This window comes from Eretmochelys imbricata, chromosome 6 (genome assembly GCF_965152235.1).
Source record: "Eretmochelys imbricata isolate rEreImb1 chromosome 6, rEreImb1.hap1, whole genome shotgun sequence".
NCBI classification, from domain to species: domain Eukaryota; kingdom Metazoa; phylum Chordata; order Testudines; family Cheloniidae; genus Eretmochelys; species Eretmochelys imbricata.
In genome coordinates, this window is record NC_135577.1 from 48,111,840 (window position 1) to 48,135,912 (window position 24,073).

Here is a 24,073-nt window from a genome sequence, read left to right on the forward strand (position 1 = left end):
TTAGATTTCAGATTAAGGTAATTGTTTATTTGTTTAGAGATCACATCAGTGAAACAGCCACAGGGAATAGGACTATGAGAGAACTCCAAGATATCCACTCCCCAATGATTCACAGAATAGGCATATGAATGCAAGACTCCTACATTTGTTTGGACTACTTAGAAGTGTCTTGGATAATTAAGATGAGTTCAACAGTGACATTGTACAGTGGCAGATGTTATTTGTGCTGTAGTTTACTCACAGTTTTACTTGTAAACGGACATAAAAATAAACCAGAGAGGAGAATGTTTATATATACATGGATTAAATGACAACTGACAATTCAGATGTGAATTACAAGGCTGTAATTACATGAGAGGCTCCGGTGACATCAGAAATCACAAGCTTAAATGGTTCATCATTTCTTCACAACCCCAAGTTGTAATTAGAGCCCTGTTCCTTTTTTATTATTATTAAAAGAGCCTTTAACAACACAAGAAGAGTAATAATTTACATCAAATTGCACTGCCCAGAATGCTATTGCTATTATAAATGGCTAATCATCATGAAAATGAATGAAACATCTCAGCACAGAAGGGTATATTATCATAGTGCTGCGGGGTAAATTTGTGCATTGAATTTCCATTAATATGAATGGTTTCAGAGTAGCAGCCGTGTTAGTCTGTATCCGCAAAAAGAAAAAGAGCACTTGTGGCACCTTAGAGACTAACAGATTTATTTGAGCATAATAAATAAATTTGTTAGTCTCTAAGATGCCACAAGTCCTCCTTTTCTTTTTTACTAATATGAATGGAGTTCTGGACATAAATCTCCACATTCAGACTGCAGAATTGACACCCCCTTCCAAGGCCTTTGATACGTATAATATGTACATACAGGGATAGGGGGATTAGGTGGGGAGGCTACAATAAAGCTTTATTGCTGTAAATTTTGGGAAGGTTCTAATAAAAACTTTGAAGGCCTGAACACCAGACATCACACATTTTCTTATACCACAGATACTATGGCCTATAATTTGCTTTATTCTGTTCCCTTCTTGTTTTCAGAGTTGCAGTACAGAGTCAACTAATACAGTAAAAACAACAAGGGGTCCAGTGGCACCTTAAAGACTAAAAGATTTATTTGGGCATAAGCTTTTGTAGGTAAAAACCCCACTTCTTCAGATCCATGAATCTGAAGAAGTGGGTTTTTTGCCCACGAAAGCTTTTGCCCAAATAAATCTGTTAGTCTTTAACGTGTCACTGGACTCCTTGTTGTTTTTGTGGATACAGACTAACACGGCTACGCCTCTGATAACTAATACAATATACTGAAATGTGTACCATGGTTTGTGAAGTATGGGAGATTACAGGCCTGATGACAGGAAGTTCTGATTCCACAATTCAGTAGGCGGTTAATAAAAGTTTCAGGTGCTCAGCATGCTTCAAGTGATGCCTTTTTGACTATGGCCAAATTTTCATTAGTAGCCACTCATTTTGGTTCCCTCCATTTTTGGATGTCCTACCTGAGACATGTTGGGTCCGATTTTCAAAAGTGCTGTGCATCCAAAAGTCCAGCTGAAGTCAATAGGAGCCACAAGTGTTCAGCACCTCTGAATATTCTCAAAAAGAAAAGGAGGACGGACTTGTGGCACCTTCGAGATTAACAAATTTATTTGAGCATAAGCTTTCGTGAGCTACAGCTCACTTCATCGGATGCATTCAGTGGAAAATACAGTGGGGAGATTTTTATACACAGAGAACATGAAACATTGGGTGTTACCATACACACTATAACGAGTGTTACAGCAGTTGACAAGAATGTCTGACGAATGTCAGCCCCCAACTAAAACCTCTCCAACGCATCATCAAGGATCTATAACCTATCCGGAAGGACGACCCATCACTCTCACAGATCTTGGGACACAGGCCAGTCCTTGCTTACAGACAGCTCCCCAACCTGAAGCAAATACTCACCAGCAACCACACACAATAGAACCACTAACCCAGGAACCTATCCTTGCACCAAAGCCCATTGCCAACTGTGTCCACATATCTATTCATGATAGGGCCTAATCACATCAGCCATACTATCAGAGGCTCGTTCACCCGCAAATCTACCAATGTGATATATGCCATCATGTGCCAGCAATGCCCCTCTGCCATGTACATTGGCCAAACTGGACAGTCTCTACGTAAAAGAATAAATGGACATATATCAGACTTCAAGAATTATAACATTCAAAAACCAGTCGGAGAACGCTTCAATCTCTTTGGTCACTCGATTACAGAACGAAAAGTGGCAATTCTTCAACAAAAAAACTTCAAAAATAGACTCCAATGAGAGACTGCTGAATTGGAATTAATTTGCAAACTGGTTACAATTAACTTAGGCTTGAATAAAGACTGGGAGTGGATGTGTCATTACTCTGCTGTTCCTCAAACGTTCTTGTCAACTGCTGGAAATGGCCCACCTTGATTATCACTACAAAAGCCCCGCCCACTCTCCTGCTGGTAATAGCTCACCTTACCTGATCACTCTCCTTACAGTGTGTATGGTAACATCCATTGTTTCATGATCTCTGTGTATATAAATCTCCCCACTGTATTTTCCACTGAATGCATCCGATGAAGTGAGCTGTAGCTCACGAAAGCTTATGCTCAAATAAATTTGTTAGTCTCGAAGGTGCCACAAGTCCTCCTTTTCTTTTTGTGGATACAGACTAACACGGCTGCTACTCCGAAATCTGAATATTCTGGTCATCTGTATCTCAAATTAGGAATTCAAAACTTGGAGCACCCAAGCTCAGTGGCCACTTTGAAAACTTGGCTGCATAGCTATTTTACATTTTTGGGGAACAGGATACATATTATATATAAATGAAAGAAAATGAAAAAAAATCGAATGGAGCAATGAATTATAAACAAAACACCTAATAAAGTCTGCTTTCTTTTAATTTCCTTTACAAATGTAGGATTACTGTTTGGAAATATTAAATTGAATATTGTGGCTGCTGAAGAGGTTATACTGGGGGTCTGTCAATAGAGATAAAATGAGTGCATCTCTTTTCTTTCTCATTTTTACTGGTGTTTAACAGGTTACGCCAAACTGGCCAATCTTTGTACTGAACTGACCTATAAACTTCAGGTAGAGTCTGGTTTCACTTTTATATGCAGTGAAGTACTGCCAAAGACTTTGCTCTAGCTTTCTTCTTGTGACAGCAGTGGTATTTGAAAATGAAGATTAAAAACACAACAGTTGTATACTTGTTTCACACCCTATGGGACAGCAGGGTGATGAGAGATAACACCTATATTTAAGTCCTTATCATCACCTTAGTTTCTTTTCTTGCAAGCTGTTCAGACTTTAAATGAAACGAGACAGGAGCTAATGGATTATTTTTTATCTGTTTTGCCAGTGAAAGTCACATTCTCTTCCATGTCTTGCAAACTGGAGTTTATTAAACCTAATGTTAAGAAGTAATCAGGGGCAATGTCAAGTTACACAATGGATAAATGAAGAGAAAAGGATCATGAGCCAGTTCGTAGACCACAGCACAAGGTGTGGAGAGATTCTATTCCTGTTTTTGTCACAAATGTCTTGGGTTCCCATCCCTGCACTCCAGTTTTCTCACAGAAAAAGGAATGATCATGACATTTACCTATCTTACTGAAGTTGCGTGTGAATTATTTCATTAACGTCAGTAAAGGACAGAACAGGCTAGATTGTATTTTTAGACACAACCCTGAGCAAGGGGTGATACGTAAACTGCCAAAATTAGCCCTGGTAGGCATTGTGCCTCTGAGAAACCCTTCTGATGAACAGCTACCTCCTTGCTCCTTCCTTGTTCCAAAGGGAGGAAGGATGGAAGTAATTGTCTCATGCTGGTTCAGTTGTATGGACAGTGCACTGTGTTTGGGCGGGTATGTGTGAGAGGCAGAAGCACATGGAGCCAAGGCTCTAATCATGCCCCACCCACTTTCTCCAGGATGGGAAGTAGCAGGTGTACATTGACTGCTTCATTTTGCATGTCCAGATTCAAGTCTGATCAGCCTGCATAAGGATGCTGCAGAGTCCAAGTCACAATCTACTTCAATGTTTGTAGAGATCCTCTGGTGAAATTAATGCAAGGAAGTTCTATGGTCTGTGTTATGTAGGTGCATGTGTTATGCATGAGGTCAGACAAGATGATCACAATGTTCCTTTCTGGCCCTATATTCTATGTCGGATTCTAACCAAGTACAAAGTACTATCAACATTAATGGGGAAAACACACTGATGATACAGCCAGTCACTATATGTATTCCTTTGCTAAGGCTGGGTGGATAGGTGATAGTGATATATGTGTAATTTAAGAACCTATGCTTTTTGTGACACAGTATAACATTATTGGATATTGGATAAAGCCATTCCCTAAGTCTTTTAAAAAACATTTGTATAATTTTATTGATTAATGGAATCTCGCCTCAAAATTTAGGGTTATTTATTTTTTCAGTAGCCAGCTACTCCTCTATGCTCCATTTACTGTCCTTTTCATTTCAGTTCTATTCTGCTTCAGTTAATTCACTTTCATTGCCACAAGACACAGACAATTGACTAACAAGACAATTTACATCTGGGGGGAAAAGACCATAGATTACTAAAAGGTACAATTTGCAAACATACTTAATAATAAACAATATAAATGCATTACTCTGAAGGCTATTTATACCATAAAGTCATCACGTGTCCCAAAAGTCCCTCCAAGCCTGGGACCTCTTAAGGCAGACTTCCCTTTCTCCCTTCCCCATTCCACAAACACTTAATGAAGTAGGGAGCGTATTGTAAAATATTAACAAGCCCTAATCTCCCATCCCTTGTGTCCAAGAGAAATATACCTGTTGTGCTCTTGAACTTGCCAGCTTTATTCATTATTTCAACAAAGGACAGTAGATAGAACAGCAGGTGTAGTTCAAGGGTTAAAACTTTACAAGCATTAGCTGAACTATAACTGTGAAATGACGAAGGTGAATTGATAGTCTAAAACTGAAAACCAAGAGTTCTTGCACTACTGTCCAAAACATTACTTGTTACTAGGATATATGATGATATATGCAGAGATAATAAAATTTATCTATATTACACCTTTATTATCAGTCACTTTTAGGCAGAGGGTGCTCGGAACATGTACTCCTCTTGTCATAAATATAAAGGGAAGGGTAAACACCTTTAAAATCCCCCCTGGCCAGAGGAAAAACCCTTTCACCTGTAAAGGGTTAAGAAGCTAGGATAACCTCGCTGGCACCAGATCAAAATGACCAATGAGGAAACAAGATACTTTCAAAGCTGGAGGGGGGGAGAAACAAAGGTTCTCTCTGTCTGTAGTTTTTGCCCAGACCAGAGCAGGAATGCAGGTTAGAAGTCCTGTAAAGGGCTAATAAGCAATCTAGTTAGATATGCATTAGATTCTGTTTTGTTTAAATGGCTGATAAAATAAGTTGTGCTGAATGGAATGTATATTTCTGTTTTTGTGTCTTTTTGTAACTTAAGGTTTTGCCTAGAGGGATTCTCTATGTTTTGAATCTGAGTACCCTGTAAGGTATTTACCATCCTGATTTTACAGAGGTGATTCTTTTACTTTTTCTTCAATTAAAATTCTTCTTTTAAGAACCTGGTTGCGTTTTCATTGTTCTTAAGAGCCAAGGGTTTGGGTCTGTGTTCACCTATGCAAATTGGTGAGGATTTTTATCAAGCCTTCCCCAGGAAAGGGGGTGTATGGTTTGGGGAGGATTTTGGGGGGAAAGACATTTCCAAGCAGGCTCTTTCCCTGTTATATATTTGTTAGACGCTTGGTGGTGGAAGCAATAAAGTCCAAGGGCAAAAGGTAAAATAGTTTGTACCTTGGGGAAGTTTTAACCTAAGCTGGTAAAAATAAGCTTAGGGAGTTTTCATGCAGGTCTCTACATCTGTACCCTAGAGTTCAGAGTGGGAAAGGAACCTTGACACCTCTTAACTTCCCTACCCCTTAAACAGATAATCTATCTAGTACAGTGGGATCTACTTCGCATGAGATATTAAAATGGATTGGAAGATAAATGACTTTATTTCAAAATGACAGGTAAATTCTGTTTTTCCAACCCCTATATAGTTTATTAAATACTCAAATTCTTATCAAAACCAAAATTCTGTCATGAACCCTGATTTTATGAAGACTTCACATGTCTCCAGAACTTCACTTGAGTTCAGTTTTACTATACTGTCCAATTGGGTCCACATGTGGAAAATATGGAACTATGAAACCAACTGGCTTCACCAAATTCTTGGATTAATTGCAAATAGTTATAAGATTACCAGACACGTTGCACTGTTATAATATTAAAACAATTAAAACATCCTGATCCATACACTGTATATAAAATTTTCTCGAAAGAAAACAGCCAAATGTTTGTAACTCAGATTGTCAGGGTTAATGTCACCTATAGAAAAGACAGCTAAATCATTAAGTAAAGAATAATTTGCCCTCTAAAAGACCTGAAAATTGATTTACCAAGATATAATACTGTACACTTTTTGACATATAAGCATTTTCTATGGTAAATACAAAGTCTTTTTTCATATAGCTCCTGATGAGACGGTTCTGCGTGCCTCCTTTACAGTGCTAAGCACACCCCATTGACATCAAGAGTTGAGGTTTGGACCCTACTGCAACTGCATTTGGGATAATATTGTTAAGATCAGTGAAGCTCGGTCAAAGGACTTGATGGTGGGTGGAAATGGGAAAAAATACTCTTTAATGAAAAGAAACAAGTCAGCATGAAGAACCACAGGCATGTTGGACCAGGGCTCTAGTCACCTCCTACACAAAATTCTCACTAATGTTAATGGAAGTTATGCATACATAACCAAGAGAAGACTAGAACCCATGGGGGCAGGAGGTAGAAATGTTTTGATATTAAAATCATTGAACTATAATGCTGTTCTAAGTGTATTGGTGCAGTGACTTTATTAGGGACGCCAGTTTAGCTGTCCCACTGAGCCACAGGTTTGATTACATCAGACTAGAGTGACCTTGCAAATAAATTGCTCAATCCTCACAGGCTACATACCTCTTTAAAACACCATAGATGCACATTCCATTATAGAGCTCTGAGATGCAAACTCAAGCTAATGAATACTGTCAAATTACTAACATAGCGAGGGAACACAGTTTCAGTAAATGTCATTCAGCTGAGCATTGTCAGAGAGAGGACCTTGAGCCTGGCATTTCGGAGGAGCCGCCACACATATAAGCCGTCTTTGCAACATCCATAAAGCTAGGGTATGTTCCATCTTAAAAAACGACACTAAATGACCCTTGAAATTAAATTTAAATCATGCACAGTTGGCACCTTAGTTATAAAAGGGGTGAGGAAGCTAAATGGAGCTATTTATCACATGAAGACGCGAAGGAAGCCTCCACTGGCCATGTTCCATTCCTGTCACAGTACTCATCAAAAATACCTTACTTGCTGATTCATTTTCTGTTCCCCCTTGTCCGGGACTGATGCAGCCTTCCAAGCAACAAAAGGGGAAAGGCATGTTTCATAAGTGACAAGGAACCGGTGTCTACTGAACCTACTTTTTATGTGTGCGCTCAAGACGGCAGGTCACAAAACTACCTTTATTGCAAGAGGATTTGCGTCAATTACATTGAAGCAGGAGTATAGCGTTCCTGGCTAAAGCCAGCTGGTTTTCAAATAGTAAATGTCATGCATTTACAACACACAAGGTCTTAATTTATCTTCCCCTTGAAAGGCTTCTTCGTGGTGCAGAGGGGGTCTTTTCAGAGCCAGCAACACCAGTGCCACTTAGAGCTGAATGCATGGTGAGAGCTCCTGCCCTAGAACTCAGCTGCCGCCCTAGACTCCATGGTACTATGAAATATCAGCACAGTGAACAACTAAGGAGTTAAAAACAAAATTAAGGCTCTGTTTATAATGTACATGTTTTATTAACCTGTAAATTTTGAACATGGTTCGATTTTAACAATTATGACATCATATACCATGCCAGTGCTACAATACCAATACTTTACCAAGGGACTCTTACCCAAATGCCCCCCAACCTTGATAGCTCGAGAAGGGTAGGCACGTGGGCGCACAGTTGCAAAGAGGACGGGCAATTTGTTTTCTCAAAGAATGCTATCGCCTAACCATAATCAAAAGAGAAAGGAAAGCCACTTGAGGTTTTATTCTCATTTACCCCATGACCCCTTTACACACTCAGAGCAGTGTAAAGAGGCCATAAAGTGGTGGTAAATTACATTTACATGAACTTTAAGGCACTTTACAATGCTGGAGCAGTATACAGGGGCCTCAGTGTAAATTGGAATCAGGCCCTTGGGAAAGAAAACCAGTGGGGCAGATTCTGTGCAGTATCTCCTGAGAAAGATAGAACAGAAGGTGTGGGCCTGGTGGAGGGTAGGCAAAGGCAGCTTTATGCCATCTTTGTGTAGTCCGCATGCTGCCTGCACTGGGACTGGTGCAGTCCCTTAAAACATAGTAGTGCAACCCTGGAGGTTTACCTGGGCTGCTATAGGTTGCTCCATAGGTAGAACACAATACTATGAGCTTGCTCCCATCCCCATCTTCTCTGGAATGCCCACTGTAACAGGGGGAGGAGCAGAAATGGGACACTTATGCTGGCTCTATTCTTTTCCTGCACTGGGGAAATTCTCACCAACCCATATAGTCTCCCCATTTATGCTGCCAATGCTAAGTATAGATTCAGAGTGTGGGGCCAGTAGATGAAGTGAGTGTGAAAGGAAGGTTAATACTTCATTCCTTGTATTTCTTGTAACTATACTGAATATCCCTTGTAGGGAACCCAGGGTATTATCCTGGGACACCATAAAAATATATGGTTCTTGGTCAAATTTGGTTAATTCCAAAGGTAAAAATTTGTTTTTTGGAATTTCTGAGTCCTAGGGAACCCGGGATATGTAATCTCTGGAAGAGCTGATTTAACAGTATCCAAAGAGAGAATGGCTCAAAGAGGTACGTCTTCCCTTCAGAACCAAGAATGCTATCTTCAGCCCACATGTCTCTGCTAGAAAAGGCAGACCTCTAGATCTGACCTTCATTCATCCATCTGTTTTGAGAGCTCCTTGGGTGTCTCTTTCTTTTTATATATATATACACAAGGTCTAGCACAATGGGACCCAAATTTGATTGTGGCTTCTTGTGCCTTTTCCATTACAAATAAATTATGATAATATAAATATAAATATAATAAATATAAGCTCACATATGGAGGACTCATTTGGAACAGCTCAACATTTTCCTTCTTCCACTATCAGAATTTAATAAATCATAAATAAATTATATGTCTATAGTGCCTTGTAGCTAAGGATTTCAACATCTATTAGGCAGTCTCTACCCTGAGCAGCTTACAATCTAAATAGACAAGACAGACACAGAGTAGGGGAAGGAGAACAACACACAAGAAGCATAAAGTGTTGTGGTGGCAAACATCATGTTAGTTCCATATTTTTTATTTTATTTTATTTTGGTGGGTTTAGTCAGAAGGGGATAAGCTAAATGGGAAGAAAAGTGAACAGAGGGGATGGTGAAGGGAAGAGGTTAAGGGGACAGGTCGGGGAGAAAAGGGCAGGAGCGTATGTATGAAAGAAAGCTGAACTGAAGAAACTGTGAGGGAGGGAATGAACCCCTGTGAGACAGTGAAGTATTATCATCCCCATTTTATGAACAGGGAAACTGAAACATAGGAAGATTAGAGAGACAAGGTGGGTGAGGTAATAGTTTTTATTGGACCAACTTCTGTAGCTACCCTACATACAACACAGGAAGGTTAACAGCCGTATTCTGAAAAGAGGCCCGGGTTTTGGATGCCCAACTTGAAGTGCTGTGCAGCATTGGCTCTAGGCTGACTAAGGTAACAAAAGTCCAACTCAGCCTACAACATAAAATTGTTTATAAAAATTAGCAGAAGTTGGAGACAAATAGACAGGTACAAACTGGATTGTTTAAGTTAAAAAAAAATCTAGTAAAGCGTCTGCAAGGCTCCTGGTAAAATCAGGGTTATCATGACAACAAGATAAAAAAAAACACCTCTAGAAACGTGAGAAATGTTTATAGCTGAAAGCACCAAAATGTGCTTCGATTGGTTAATTTTAATGTGATGAGGTTGCTACAACTTCTTGGGCACTGTTTATCTGTGGGTCACCGATGGGAGCAGAGGGACACACGAACTGGAGGGAGCAAACTTTACAAGTATGACTACCACCCCCTCCATCTCTGGGGACCCTGAGATCCAACAGGACACTGTTGGGCCTTTGTTGTCCTCATCCTGAAAAACACCTTAACCAGACCGAGCCAGAGACTGGAAACCAAATGGCATTACCACCTCCACCAGCTACAGCTAAATAATGAACGGAACCTGAAACTTGGGCTCCCTCCCTCCTGTGTTATTCTCATTTCTCACCTAATTTCTTCTCCGTCCTGTCTTTCTCTTGCTGCCTTCTGTATAATAAGAGTCTGACTAAGTCAGCCAAGACAACTTTACCTTAGCAAAATGACTGTGAGCCTGAAACCAAAAAGACAGCTAAAAGCAACATCATAAACAGCCTAATGCCAGGCCTCAGAGTGGCTGATAAGTCCATGTGCTTGGCCTGTGTTTTTCCAGCAGCAAAGTTGTAAGTGAAAATCAGCACCAAAGATCAGAATCTGCATTTTCTATCTTTCTTTTCTCTACTCTTTTGTGTGCATGTCTTGTTTTGTCTTAAAGTAAGCAGGATTGGACTCCAAGAAGGGCAGTTGCTCCTAACCATCTCAACTAAACTTTGTTTTTCCTGCTCAAGAGGACAGTTAATACCATCTAAAAGACTGTCAAATGGGAGATTTCCCTATCAAAGAATTTATACAGCTAAAGGGAATAAGGAATACTGTTAAAATGAAAGCCTTACTTAATACTTTACACTTCAAATGCTTTAACTGTTTGTTTTTCTTCTTCTATGTCTTTAATAAAAGGTTACAAAGACTTTTAATGGTGGCTGGTACAATGGGAGTAAGCCAACGATCAACTGACATGAAACTCTGGACCACCTTTAACTGTTTAATGTTGTGACAGCAAACAAGAATTTTATTCCCTTGGTGGGCCTGAGACATCCCCTTATTGAGGCACCCCAAAATTGAGGCACCCAAACAGTGACCACTTAGAAATTATGTCTTCTAATGATGACCAGCCCAAGGCACAGAGAATCACCGGCACAGCTACAGATCAAAACCATGGCCCCAATTCTGCCCTTGATTACTGGGGTCTAACTCCTATATAATGGTATGTTACACTTTAGCAGCATAGCTATGGAGCTGCAGCTGTGCCACTATATTGTAGATGCTCCCTACATAGATGGAGGGGATTTTTCTGTCAGTTTAATAAGCCACCTATCTGAGAGGCAGTAGCTAGGTTGACAGAATTCTTCCATCAGCCTAGATGCATCTACAGTGTGGGTTAAATCAACCAAACTACATTGCACAGCTCTGAGAAATGTAGCTAGGCTGACCTAAGTTTTAGGTGTAGACCAGGCCTCAGGGAGGTCAGAATTGTTCCCATAAGTCCTTAGTCCCAGAACAGTTAACTTGCTGTCTGCTCTTATTAGATGAACCTGAGCAAGTAGGATCTTGGATGGCACAATTAGTAGCAGTAAGATGATCTCTTGATAGTACTGATGTTGCAGTGTTCTGTAAAGAATTAGTTACAATGTAGGAAATTGAGTGTTTTCTGACTGAACAAACAATTGATAAATAATTTATTTCCGTGAATGCAAAGAAAATAGTAAATCTAAAAATACCACAACTCCCTCCTTCCCAAGCTTATAAACATTCTAAAACAGTGAAGCTCATTCAGCTCCAGAGTTCACGGGAGGAAGCAGAGCTGTAGATTGTATCAACATGGACCTCTGATCTCCCCCTTGTAAAAGGCTTCAGGGATCGAGATGAAAATAAAACTGACACAGTGGGAAGATAAATAGCAGGAAGACTAGTGAAGAACCAAAAAGGAGAGATGGAATTGCAGCAGCAGGAGAGAAAAAAATCAATACCTTAAAGAACAGGAAAGAACATTTTTCTTTCCTACTGTGTCAAGTTCCTCCTCTGTCTTGGTGGGTCCTGTGCTTATTGGCAGATTTGCTCGCCTCAGAGGTTCACGGCAATCCTCAGTTTGGCTCCTTTCATGGCTCAAATCTGCCGTTCACTCAGTTAGCCTCATCACTGGCCAACAAAGGAAGAGAAACAATCCCCGCAGTCTCTGCTGATCCACCTAGTGGATCGGGGAACAGGCCAGAGACCTTCCCCTCTGGTGGAACCCACAGTCCAGGTCAACTCCTCCGGTATCAAGTAGGGAGTTGGGGGGATGGAGGGAACCCGGGCCCACCCTCTACTCCGGGTTCCAGCCCAGGGCCCTGTGGATTGTAGCTGTCTACAGTGGCTCCTGTAACAGCTGCGTGACAGCTACAACTCCCTGGGCTACTTCCCCATGGCCTCCTCCCAACACCTTCTTTATTCTCACCACAGGACCTTCCTCCTGATAATGCTTGTGCTTCTCAGTCTTCCAGTAGTACGACTTCTCACTCTCAGCTTCTTGCACCTCTTGCTCCCAGCTCCTCGCACTCATACCACAAACTGAAGTGAGCTCCTTTTTAAACCCAGGTGCCCTGATTAGCCAGTCTTAATTGATTCTGGCAGCTTCCTGATTGGCTGCAGGTGTTCTAATCAGCCTGTCTGCCTTAATTGTTTCAAGAAAACTCCAGATTGTTCTGGAACCTTCCCTGTTACCTTACCCAGGGAAAAGGGACCTACTTAACCTGGGGCTAATATATCTGCCTTCGATGAGCAGATTGTTACAGTTTCATGTACTGCTATCTATCGGAGAAGTTCTTCTTTGTGCAATCTATCCTTAATAGTAGGTGAGGGGGAAGAAGAGAAGTTACAACTGTTAAAAAACTGTGTGTTGTAGGGAACATTCAGTGGTTCCTAATTGTACAATTTTGTTTGAAATGAAATAGTGTTTTTTTTAGCCATCATGGTTGTAGAAATAAATATACAAAAACATGAAAAAAAACCTTCTCTGTTACCTTACACAGGGAAAAGGGACCTACTTAACCTGGGGCTAATATATCTGCCTTCTATAACTCTCCTGTTGCCATCTGGCCTTACCCTGTCACACTACCTAAAACTGCAGTATTAATCTATAAAGCAACAGTTGTATCATACAGTCGTTAACTAAAAGGCACACTTATTTACAGTTCCTCAGTATGAGGAATATATTTAAATTCATGCTGAAACATAATGCCTGGTGTGAATCACTACGGTCATATTTACAACTAAACTGTTATGTTATCAAGTTTAAGTTTAACACCACTGAGAGAGCCTCCTTGCATTTTGGCTGAAAAAATGAGTTTGAAGTCTGTTTTTTCTCTATTATGTATACAAGCTCAGAAGGTAATACAATGGGATATCAAGCATGAGTGCTTGTTATGTGTTGTGATAGCTTAGGGATGCCTGTCAACAAGAAAAATAAAGGAGTGGTGACTGGAATTATTTTGAAAGATAATTTATCCAGAAAAAAAAAGATAACAAAGCACTGTAGGAGGCTAGGAACAATGAAGACGTACAGCAAAGTCAAAAAAACCTGCTAACAGAAATCCTCATCTATGCAGCATGCACTGAAGAGGGCCTGATCCAGAGCTCACTGAAGTCAATATAAAGATTCCCATTGACTTTAATTGGTTTTATCTCAGGCCTGAAGACAAGTTTGCAAGCATGGAACCATAGAGGGCCCTAGGAAAGAGAGAGGCACATCTCTAGCAGTGGGACTGTTTTAAAAGGAAAAACAAATAGATTTTGGGGAGGGAAGGTCTCAAACGCAGGTACCTACTCTGACTCTTACTCAGGTTTTCCCTAGTCTGGCTTTAAAAATGCCTGTGCATACATGAGATTGCCACTTAATCATTCAAGTGTATTTCCTTCTGGCACATTTTTTTTTGGTCATCTCTTTTTGTTAAATAACTACCAGCCACATCCCAATGACTATCTATTTCCACTGAAGTTGACAGCAGAAGACACTACCAACTTTAGTGGGAAAAGGATCTCAGACACAGTTTTTATTAACAGGTTTCAGAGTAGCAGCTGTGTTAGTCTGTAGCTGCAAAAAAAAAAAGGAGGACTTGTGGCACCTTAGAGACTAACAAATTTATTTGAGCATAAGCTTTCGTGGGCTACAGCCCACTTCATCGGATGCATGCAGTGGAAAATACAGTAGGACGATTTTACATACGCAGAGAACATGAAACAATGGGTGTTACCATGCACACTGTAACGAGAGTGATCAGTTAAGGAGTCCTTACTAGAGGGACTGTTGCTGGTTTCAGTGGAAGTGTGCTACAGAAGGACTGAGTGAAAGCTATGCAAGGGCCCTAGGATCTGACCCTATATTTACAACAGACCACATATCAAAGAAATGTTTTCACCTTTTCTGGAGCTCCAGTCATACTTCATTTCCACTGAACAAAACCAAAGCAAAGCAGATCTGAGGAAGTAAAAAAGATTCATGGCACCTACCTTTTTCATTGCTATTTGATGGAGGTGGTGGTGGATTAACAGGTTTGGATTTGTCGTAGTTGTTAAAGCTCTGGCTGCGCCGGTTGTTGGCACTGATAGACCCACGAGTTTTGGTTTCGCTGCCTGCAGCAGATACCCTTGTGGTGGGACCTGGAAGTCTGTTAAGAAAAATAAAAAAACAGGATAAAGTACTCATAAGAAAAACCATGACAATTTGGAAGAGGAAAAGACAACTGAAAACCATGCGTAATCCAAGAACAAAGAGCGCAAGGCAAGAGAATTTTGTGGGTTTTGTAAGGAATTTAACCAAGCCACCACAAAACATCCTGGATAAAAATATACATAACTGTGACTACAGTTGTAGTTTGAATCGCTTTACATCAGGAAAACTCCTTCAGCTGGATATTGTACTATTCTAAGATGTGATTTTCAGATTTAAAACATTCAGAACCCAATTCTGCCATCCTTATTTAAGTTGATTAGTACTGAACTTGGCAAGTAGTCTGATTGCTTTCAATGGGACTACTAGCAGTACTACACAATCTAAGTTAAGGTGGCAGAATCAGGTCCTCAATCATTTTTCTTCAGTGCTATAGCCCTTGGTCTCATTCTCCTCTCCCTTATGCCAGTGTAAACAAGAAGCAACTCCAGTGAATTCAATGGATTTATGCTGCTGTAAAAGTGGTGTAAGAAATTTGGCCTTATGTTCCTAAACTCGATTGCTGAAATGCATTATACACAGGACTACATCCAATTCAAAAACAGACAATGGGACAAAATGTGTCTGTTGCTTAACAACTGGCATTTCTCTGTAGGGAGCACATTACATTTGTGCTCTGGGAACTGATCTGGCTACCAACTGATTTTCACTGGAAGGTTAATATTGCTTATTTTTGAATCTACAAAACCTTCTAAGGTTTGAGTTCTGGCTGCCTCAGAGACCACCACTCTCCCCATGTAGTAGCACAGCAGTGGGATCAACTCAGGAGCTTGAGGAACTGAACAGCCCCCGGGTTAAACTGCAGGATGCTGATAGTCATGTTTTGTCAACGAAGGGTCCTCATTGGAACACATTTCCCTTTTGATCCAGAAGAGCCCAGGCTGCAAGCTTTATCTGCTTTATCAGGCTTTTTCTGGGGAGAGGAGATTGGGGTTTTAGAGTAGATGATGGGAATGATTTCTTCTATTTTGTGATTTTTTGGGGTAGCTGGTATTTTTAAAAAAAGCCCAATGGAGTTAGATGACCAACTCCCAGTGAATCTGAACAAGATAAGGGCTTTTCATTCCTTCAGATGAGGCACCCTTGAAAATCATAGTCTTAATATATGTATAGCACACTTTTATGAATCTAAATAAATGAAATACAAGAAAAACAAAATATGAAATAATGCCCTCAAAGTACATACCTGTAGAGAGTTGTTGAGACTTTTGAGTACCTTGGAAAGTAGTGTGACACCTTCATTTTTGAGGCTAAAAGCCAGAATCCGCTCACATCATGTATGGTAGCAACATTGAAAGACATGAGCTACTCTCAACCTTTATTATTTTCAGCATAAGTAAAAAAAATGTTTCTATAAAATCATGGTGACCTAAACGAAGTGTATCACCAATGAGCCTAATCCTGAAGCCCTTACTATCAGAGTGTAGTAAAACTTTACTCAGGGAATACTGCCATGGGGGGATGCAATGTGCAAAATCATTGTTACATCTGTAGCACCATTAGTGCTGGAAAGTCGGGAGAGGGGCTTTAGAACTGCTTTCCAAATCAACCAACTCTTCAGAGATTAGTGAAGGGAAAATGAAAAAATAAAAAAGGGAAAATCATAAATGTTAACAGATGCATGCACATGCTTCCAAAGCTCAGAGGAGGACAAAATATATGGGCACCACTAAAAACAAAAATATTGTATTTATAAATTCACATTACCACAGCCTCTGGCACATAACATTGTGGGTTTTGAGGTTTACTTTGTTGTATCCCAGACAACAGCCTTAAGTTCTCAACTGGTTATGAAGAACCTCAGCCAGTTTCAACACTAGGGGATGCTAGAAAATTATATATGGCATTGATCAAAGACAAATTAAACTTAGAACACCCTGGAATACTTTATCTATTGAAAAGAAGGCTACAAATGAAGAGGTGGTGGGGAGAAAAGATGGGAAACATGAATGCTTAGGGCTCTCGGTCCCATTTTTGATGTTTTCCTTGAAGTTGGCAGGGCAAGAGAGCTCATGCAGAGCCCATACTATTTAATAGGTGTTGAATCCAATCTTTTGCAGGCAGGGAGAGCCTTCAGGCTACATCACTTGACAGTCTGTTCTAAAGAAAGACTCCACATTGTTATCTAGTATGTTCTAATAATAGAGCTACTGGACTATTTTAGAATTCGTTCCCTACTCTTTTCTTTTTTTTTTTTTCTGGTAGGATTGGTGGATGAGAAAAGAATTATTCTTCCTAAACGGTCCTCAATAGTGGTGTAAAGATTTGGACCAAAATGCATTGCTCAGAAAAGCCAGCATTCCAGAACCTCAACAGCACAGTATGCTGAAGGGGGCAGCCCAGACACATTGACCAGCAGAGGAGAGCACAGGTTTTCAATTCAGTCATTATTGTAATTGCTAGTTATATAAATATGTATAAAATAGAAAATACACGTAAGAATAAAACACTTACGAAGAAGATATATTGTCAAAGCACTTATCCTTCGATCAGATTCCTGATGTGTGTTTATCAGATTAGTTTTGTTTTAAGCACATATCTTTTTACTTGCCCAGGACACTTTGAAAGTGTATATAGCTACTTTGGCTATGGCAACACTACAGCTGTAAGCTCTGTAGCCATAGCCTTTGTAGGGAAAAATCTAGTTTCAGGATGGACCTCCTGGCTTCTTGTTATCAGAGATTAGGTACAAAGTTAAGAGAACACTCTTGGTTATTGCTCTTCAACACCTTTAGCTAGGCAATATGTGAACTAACTCAGACTGTAACCATGCCTGAGTGTGAACCTGATGGGTCTCAGGTGTCAAGGTAGTGTTAGGAAGGAAACAGAGTAGAGAGAATCAACAAGGCTTAAAAGATTATTCAGAATATGGGTTCTAGCGCAAAGCATCTTCCTGATGCCTAGACCTTCCCTTCACCAAATAAAAGACAAGATTTGGGGGATATGCATCCAAATTATAGGACAGGAGTAATGTGGTTACATTTCCACATTATAGAAAGGGGTACAATTTACTGGTTAGTGCACAAAATGAGTAAAAATGTCAAATACACTACACTAGTTAATGCAGAACTACAGTGGAATTCCTAATTAAGTACATATGACAGCATAATAATACCAAGAGTAATATTAATCACAAGAAAGTCCATGATTAATACCAAAGGTATTAATAACGATTAGAGCAGCCTTTTTAAGTGCTGCTGTGAGGTGCTCATAGGGGTTGGCATGCAAGTCAAGCTGTGATTAAGGACAAAATGGACAGAAATACCTATTACTCATTTTCAGGGAGATTAGATGAATCTCAGGGAGATTAGATTAGATGCTACAGGGCACTAGGGAGTCCAGGAACAGTGATGAGATATATATCTACCCTGTTGTTTTGTCTCATCTGACACACTTAAGTTCCACCTTTTATTACCTAAGAGAAAACTAGCCCTGACATTAGTAATTTCAACAGTGCAGAAATGAAAAGAATAACTGGTACAGAAATTGTGTGAACCTTCCCTTTTCAAAATGAAAAGCTCAGAAGAATGACCAAGGTCCATTATTTTCTTGCCAACATAGAATCATAGGACTGGAAGGGACCTCAAAAGGTCATCTAGTCCAGTCCTCTGCACTCATGGCAGGACTAAGTATTATCTAGGCCATTCCTGAGAGTGTTTGTCTAACCTGCTCTTAAAAATCTCCAATGTTGGAGACTCCACAACCCCCCTAGGCAATTTATTCCAGAGCTTAACCACCCTGACAGTTAGGAAGTTTCTCCTAATGTCCAACCTAAACCTCCCTTGCTGCAATTTTAGCCCATTGCTTCTTCTCCTAACCTCAGAGATTAAGAAAAACAATTTTTCTCCTTCCTCCTTGTAACAACCTTTTACGTACTTGAAAACTGTTATGTCTCCTCTCAGTCTTCTCTTTTCCAGACTGAACAAACCCAATTTTTTCAATCTTCCCTCAGAGGCCATGTTTTCTAGACCTTTAATCATTTTTGTTGCTCTTCTCTGGACTCTCTCCAATTTGTCCACATCCTTCCTGAAACGTGGCACTCAGCACTGGACACAATACTCCAGTTGTGGCCTAATCAGTATGGGGTAGAGCAAAAGAATTACTTCTCGTGTCTTGTTTACAACACTCCTGCTAATACATCCCAGAATGATGTTTGCTTTTTTTTGCAACAGCGTTACACTGTTGACTTCGCAACACTCTTTCCTAGACAGTCATTTCCCATTTTGTATGTGTGCAACTGATTGTTCCTTCATAAGTGGAGTACTTTGCATTTGTCCTTATTGAATTTCATCCTATTTACTTCAGACCATTTCTCCAGTTTGTCCAGATCATTTTGAATTTTAATCCCGTCCTCCAAATCATTTGTAACCCCTCCCAGCTCAGTATCGTTCGCAAACTTTATAAGTGTACTCTTTATGCCATTATCTAAATCATTGATGAAGATATTGAATAGAACCGGACCCAGAACTGATTCCTGCGGGACTCCACTCGTTACGTCCTTCCAGCATGATTGTGAACCTGAGTGACTCTACCCTCTCTCCTACTTAAAAAAAGAAAAGTTGACCAAATATACACAGTATTAGAGAGTACACAAGGGAATGCTCTCTAATCCTGCATATATTTTAGCTATTCTAAATGCTTGGCTACAAACCATCAGATAAATAATTTAAAGATGAACCCTAAACATGCAGTTGGAAATCTTGCAAGGAGGGTTAACCATGCTTCACAGAAGAGGAAGAAGTGCTAACCTAGAAGTCTTTTTCTGACCGAGAGTGAATCGGATGATTTTGCTTTGAGATGAGTCCCTGGGTGATGCACTGTACAACAGGAAAGAAAAAGCGGAAGAAAAAGAGTGAGCAAAGAAGAAACATTCACAAAACGCTACTGAGCTGAGCCAATGACTTTAGAAAAGGGAGTTTTTCCCATATGTTTCACATGACAAAGAGCTTCTCCCCCAGCATAACTCCTCAGACTTGATTCATTTTCTATAATGCGTGTTAGATTCATATACAGAAGTGAGATGCAGCACTAGCCTAGAATGATCTGGTTTGTATGTTACTGCAAAGTCAAGTTTCATTATTCATTTCTTTCGAACTTTTTATTCTATACAATGCTCTGAAGAAACTGAACGAACTGGTAACATTAATGCATGCTGCAGTTAATTCACAACTCTCCCAATACACAAATCCTCGAGTTAGATGTTTTGGTTTTGGCTGATTTTTTTTAAATTACTTTGATTTTAATTCAATTCATAGACTACTTTGCAGGCACCAGACCAATGTTCAAGTGTTGAGAAAGGAATACTGAAACAAGTTCCTGTTGCTCAACTTCATTTTACATTAATTGTTCTGCACTGAAGCTTATGACGATTTTATATGGCTGTTAAGAAAAATGGCTATGTTCAATTACAGAAAAAAAATCCCTGCTTTGTTGAATAAAAAGAAAGCCAGTTTATGCTGAAAGGCCAAAAATGGAACAAGCTTTGACAATTGTCCCACTTGGCCAGACTCATCTTAAGGATTTATACCTCTGGTGGTATGTTTGGTATTTGGAAACCAGCCTTGCTGTAGCACTCAATTTAAAATTACAAACTGATCTGCAGTGTTACACTGAAAACAAATCAGTGCCCATATATTTAGAATAGGAGATAAAAGAGATGTACAAGTATGTCTTCAGTGGTGCTAAATCCTGCTCACTTTACTCCCGTCTGGAGTTCCATTGCCCTCACAGGGGTATGCAGTCAATAGACAGAAGTATACCAAATAGGTACAGCATGGGCACTGTCTCCACTATTCTGCATGAAATCTAACTTGGAAGGACCATCTCTGAGTATCAGAGGATAGGTCAATCCTCACAGTGCATTCAACGCCTGGTCTCTCTTCTGGGATTGCCAACAAAAAAGGTGCCAGTTGTAATGTGGACATTTGTCTAAAGACAACCAGAGTGAGACTCATTTCATATAAGCCATGAAACAGCTATCAGACGGGTAGTGACTTTTGGACAACAAACTTAGGCTGGATTTGAAGCAAAAATAATGGTGAAGGTATTCCTCAATGGAGATTTCTTTCCTTTTCACCTGAATGCTTCAGCAAGGATCTTAAAATAAAAAAATTATAAGACACAAATCACCATGCTTAGTGGAATCCCTGTGAAGCTCCGTTTAATATAAAGTCCAGACTTAATCTTGATAGTGTCCTCTAGGCCACCATCCTTGGTTTTGTGTAAATGACTGTGGTGTTGCCTGACAAGTATACCTAATTAAATGCTTTGCTAGCATAAAACAAAGGAAATAAAGCCACCACACTTAAAAGAACAACAACTAAATCCTGCTTACTCATGTAGCAGGCATTTTAAACCTGTATAAATGAATATTGCTGACACAGACAGAATTTCACTATTACTTCTAGTTCGACTTTAAGGGGTGTGAAATTGATTGCTATGCAGCTTTCATCTTCTGATAAGCTGAGATGCTAAATACCTTCTGTTCTAAGGAGAAACTACTATAGAGGCTGTTTTAGTTTCTGAAATGCCTTAAAACAGAAAAAAAATGGAGAAAACATCCCACCTTGACTGCATTTCTGGTTGTGCTTTTAATTGATGATGTGTAGCTTGCTGGGGCTGTTGGCACTGTGTTTGGGGTGAAGCCGGCATCTGTTGCTGTTGCACCCCGACTGGACACGGGGATGGAGGCCCTGCTTGCTGGGAAACTGTTGGAGGTTGCTGGGATGGATGGTGCTGCGGATGTTGTTTCTGTGGCTGCTGCTGCTGCTGCTTATACCGAGACAAGCTGAAGAAAAGTCCTAGAATGGCCTTTAGATTCCCATTCCTGATTTCTGTAAGGCAATTTTTTAAAAGTCACTTGTCAACTACCAGTTTAGGTTTTTTTTACAGTAGAATGGCTTATTTCAGCATTCACGCTGTTCATAATACTGCCTGAATTTAATTCCTTTAGGATATGACAGACTCCCTGCAAAACTAATTGGTATCACAGTTGATTAACATTGGGCATCAACCAGAAAGTAAATTAGTTATTTCTCCCCTACAGTGATTGCAGTGAATGTATTAGAAATGAAAGACATGTTGCGTGCTGGTGCATTTTAATAAAGAATTCCTTTAAGCCAAAATTAAGACGCAAAAATCAAATGCAATGTAGCAACATCATGCAGCAAATGATTAGCTGTATGTTCTAGTCCCCAATGTGCATGATGGGGAGAAACCACAGTCATACAGAATTGCATTGTTTTCATTATGTCAGTCTAATTTATTTCACTTATGAAAATCTAATATACTCGAATTAAGAAATAGAATTAGTGCGTATATTAGTGGCTATTCTTAAACTAGATAATTACTAGTCTGATCTTTTCACAAGGCAATAAGGGCCTGGTATACACAGTACATCTGAAGAAATTAGCACTGAATTTGTAAATATTTAAGTTCCTAATTGTCACATGTCCTATCTTGCATATTTTATAACACACACACACACACACACACACACACACACACACACACACACACAGAACAAGGGTCCTGTGGGAAAAACCTAGTATGTGATTATGTATCATAATGCATATGCACAAGGGGCTGAATTAAGGTTGCACAGACAACTTTAAAACAGGTATTTCCTAACTTTTGAGTGCTCCACTTTGCTCTCTTAATGTGTTTTTAATGAGGGGTTCGGAGTGCAGGAGGGGGCTCTGGGCTGGGGCAGGAGGTTGGGGTGCAGGGAGGTGAGGGTTCTGGCTGGGGGTGCAGGCTCTGGGGTGGGGCTGGGATGAGGAGTTTGGGGTGCAGGAGGGGGCTCCAGGCTGGGGTGGGGCCGAGGGGTTCAGAATGTGGGAGGGGGGCTCCGGACTGAGGCAGGGGATTAGGGCCTGGGAGGGGGTGTGGGCTCTGACCTGATGGTGTAGCTCTGGGATGGGTCCAGAAATGAGGAGTTCAGGGTGAGGGACGGGACTCTGTGGGAGCGGGGCCACTCCTCACCCAAGCTGCAATTGCAGGGAAAGTCCTTCTTAGCCCAAATGTAGACAGAATCTTGTGGAAATATAGCTGCTAAAATCTAAGAAGTCTCTGCTGAGCATGTGCAAACAGCAATTTTTAAAGGCTTATAACTTGACCAAATTTGGGCAGGTTTTCACAGGAACAGCAGAAGACATACCTTACCAAATATCAAGTTCCTGCTTCACAGCATGGGGGCACTAAAAGTTGCCGGAATTTTTTAACATTGTTTCAATAAATCTTTTTTCCTAACCTCATTCTCAGAAATAGTTGAACTGTTTTGGCAAAATATTTCAAAATAATTCAGCATGAAGCAGACAGACACTCAGGAAGGAAAAATTCAGCCCAAATGGTTAAAGTTTAGCAAGTGATAAGCAACTGAAAACAGGACCTTATAATAGGAGATGTCAGGCAACCTTAATAATAAGAGGTGCTATCAGCCCCACCTATAATGTATAATTTGATATTTGTGAGTGCATGCCCATCTGCTGAGTTTATCAAAAGATAAACCTGGTTTTAACATTTTCTTAGAAACACAGAAAATAAGAACCCACACAAAAATATACCCTTAAAACAATGAAAAGCAAAACAAGAAACAAAAAAAACCTCTTCTATATTTTGACAATATTTTCACATTGTCTATAATTTGCCTAAGCAAAATGTATCATCTAAACAGGATACAACAAAAATTATACCCACAGACTTTGGACTCAATGCTGTTTCCCTGAAGTAAAAGAAAAACTTCCATTAACTGCATAGGGAGCAGGTTATGGCCCTTTAAGAATAAGCAAAATATTTCAAACAGGCCTTTTAGAAGCACTTCTGGTTCTCTTATCTCGAAAGATGGACTGAGGTAATTCACCTGGCAGTTTGCCACTGGACTTTGTACACAGAGAGTACTTCAGCCTCACTTTGTTTTGCCAGTGAGTACAGTCTGAATTACTTCCTGTTCAAACTCCCCTTCTCTGTTGTGTGTCAGTTTAAACACACATACTGAATTATGAGAGCACGAGCATGTAACCCAATCATTTTCATTTTGGCCGCACACAAAAAAGAAGGGTTCTTTATTTATATTTTAAGTTTTAAACAAATATTGCCAGATGTTCTGGTTTCAGGGAAAGGCAGGGTTTTAAAAAGAACCCTCCCAATCTGTTGATTGGACATTTCCATGCAGTGACGTTTCTGCTGCTGTTTGTTGCTCCTACTGCCTTGACTTCCAATTTTGAAAAGCTGCCCAAGCTACTCTCTTTCTTGACATAAAAGTATGCAAGACTCAGTGGCA

The 24,073-nt window shown here is 40.0% G+C and overlaps 1 protein-coding gene across 2 annotated transcripts in view; it reads right to left on the minus strand.

Moving 5' to 3' along the window:
- Positions 1 to 24,073, minus strand: part of NAV2 (neuron navigator 2) — a 344,782-nt gene that overhangs the window by 161,209 nt on the left and 159,500 nt on the right. For both annotated transcript variants that reach the window (XM_077820144.1, XM_077820143.1), the window contains exons 5-6: positions 21,359 to 21,626; positions 14,574 to 14,731 (exon numbers count right to left, since the gene is read on the minus strand). In XM_077820144.1, coding sequence (XP_077676270.1) covers positions 14,574 to 14,731; positions 21,359 to 21,626 — 426 coding nt within the window. The remainder of the gene's footprint in view (positions 1 to 14,573; positions 14,732 to 21,358; positions 21,627 to 24,073) is intronic.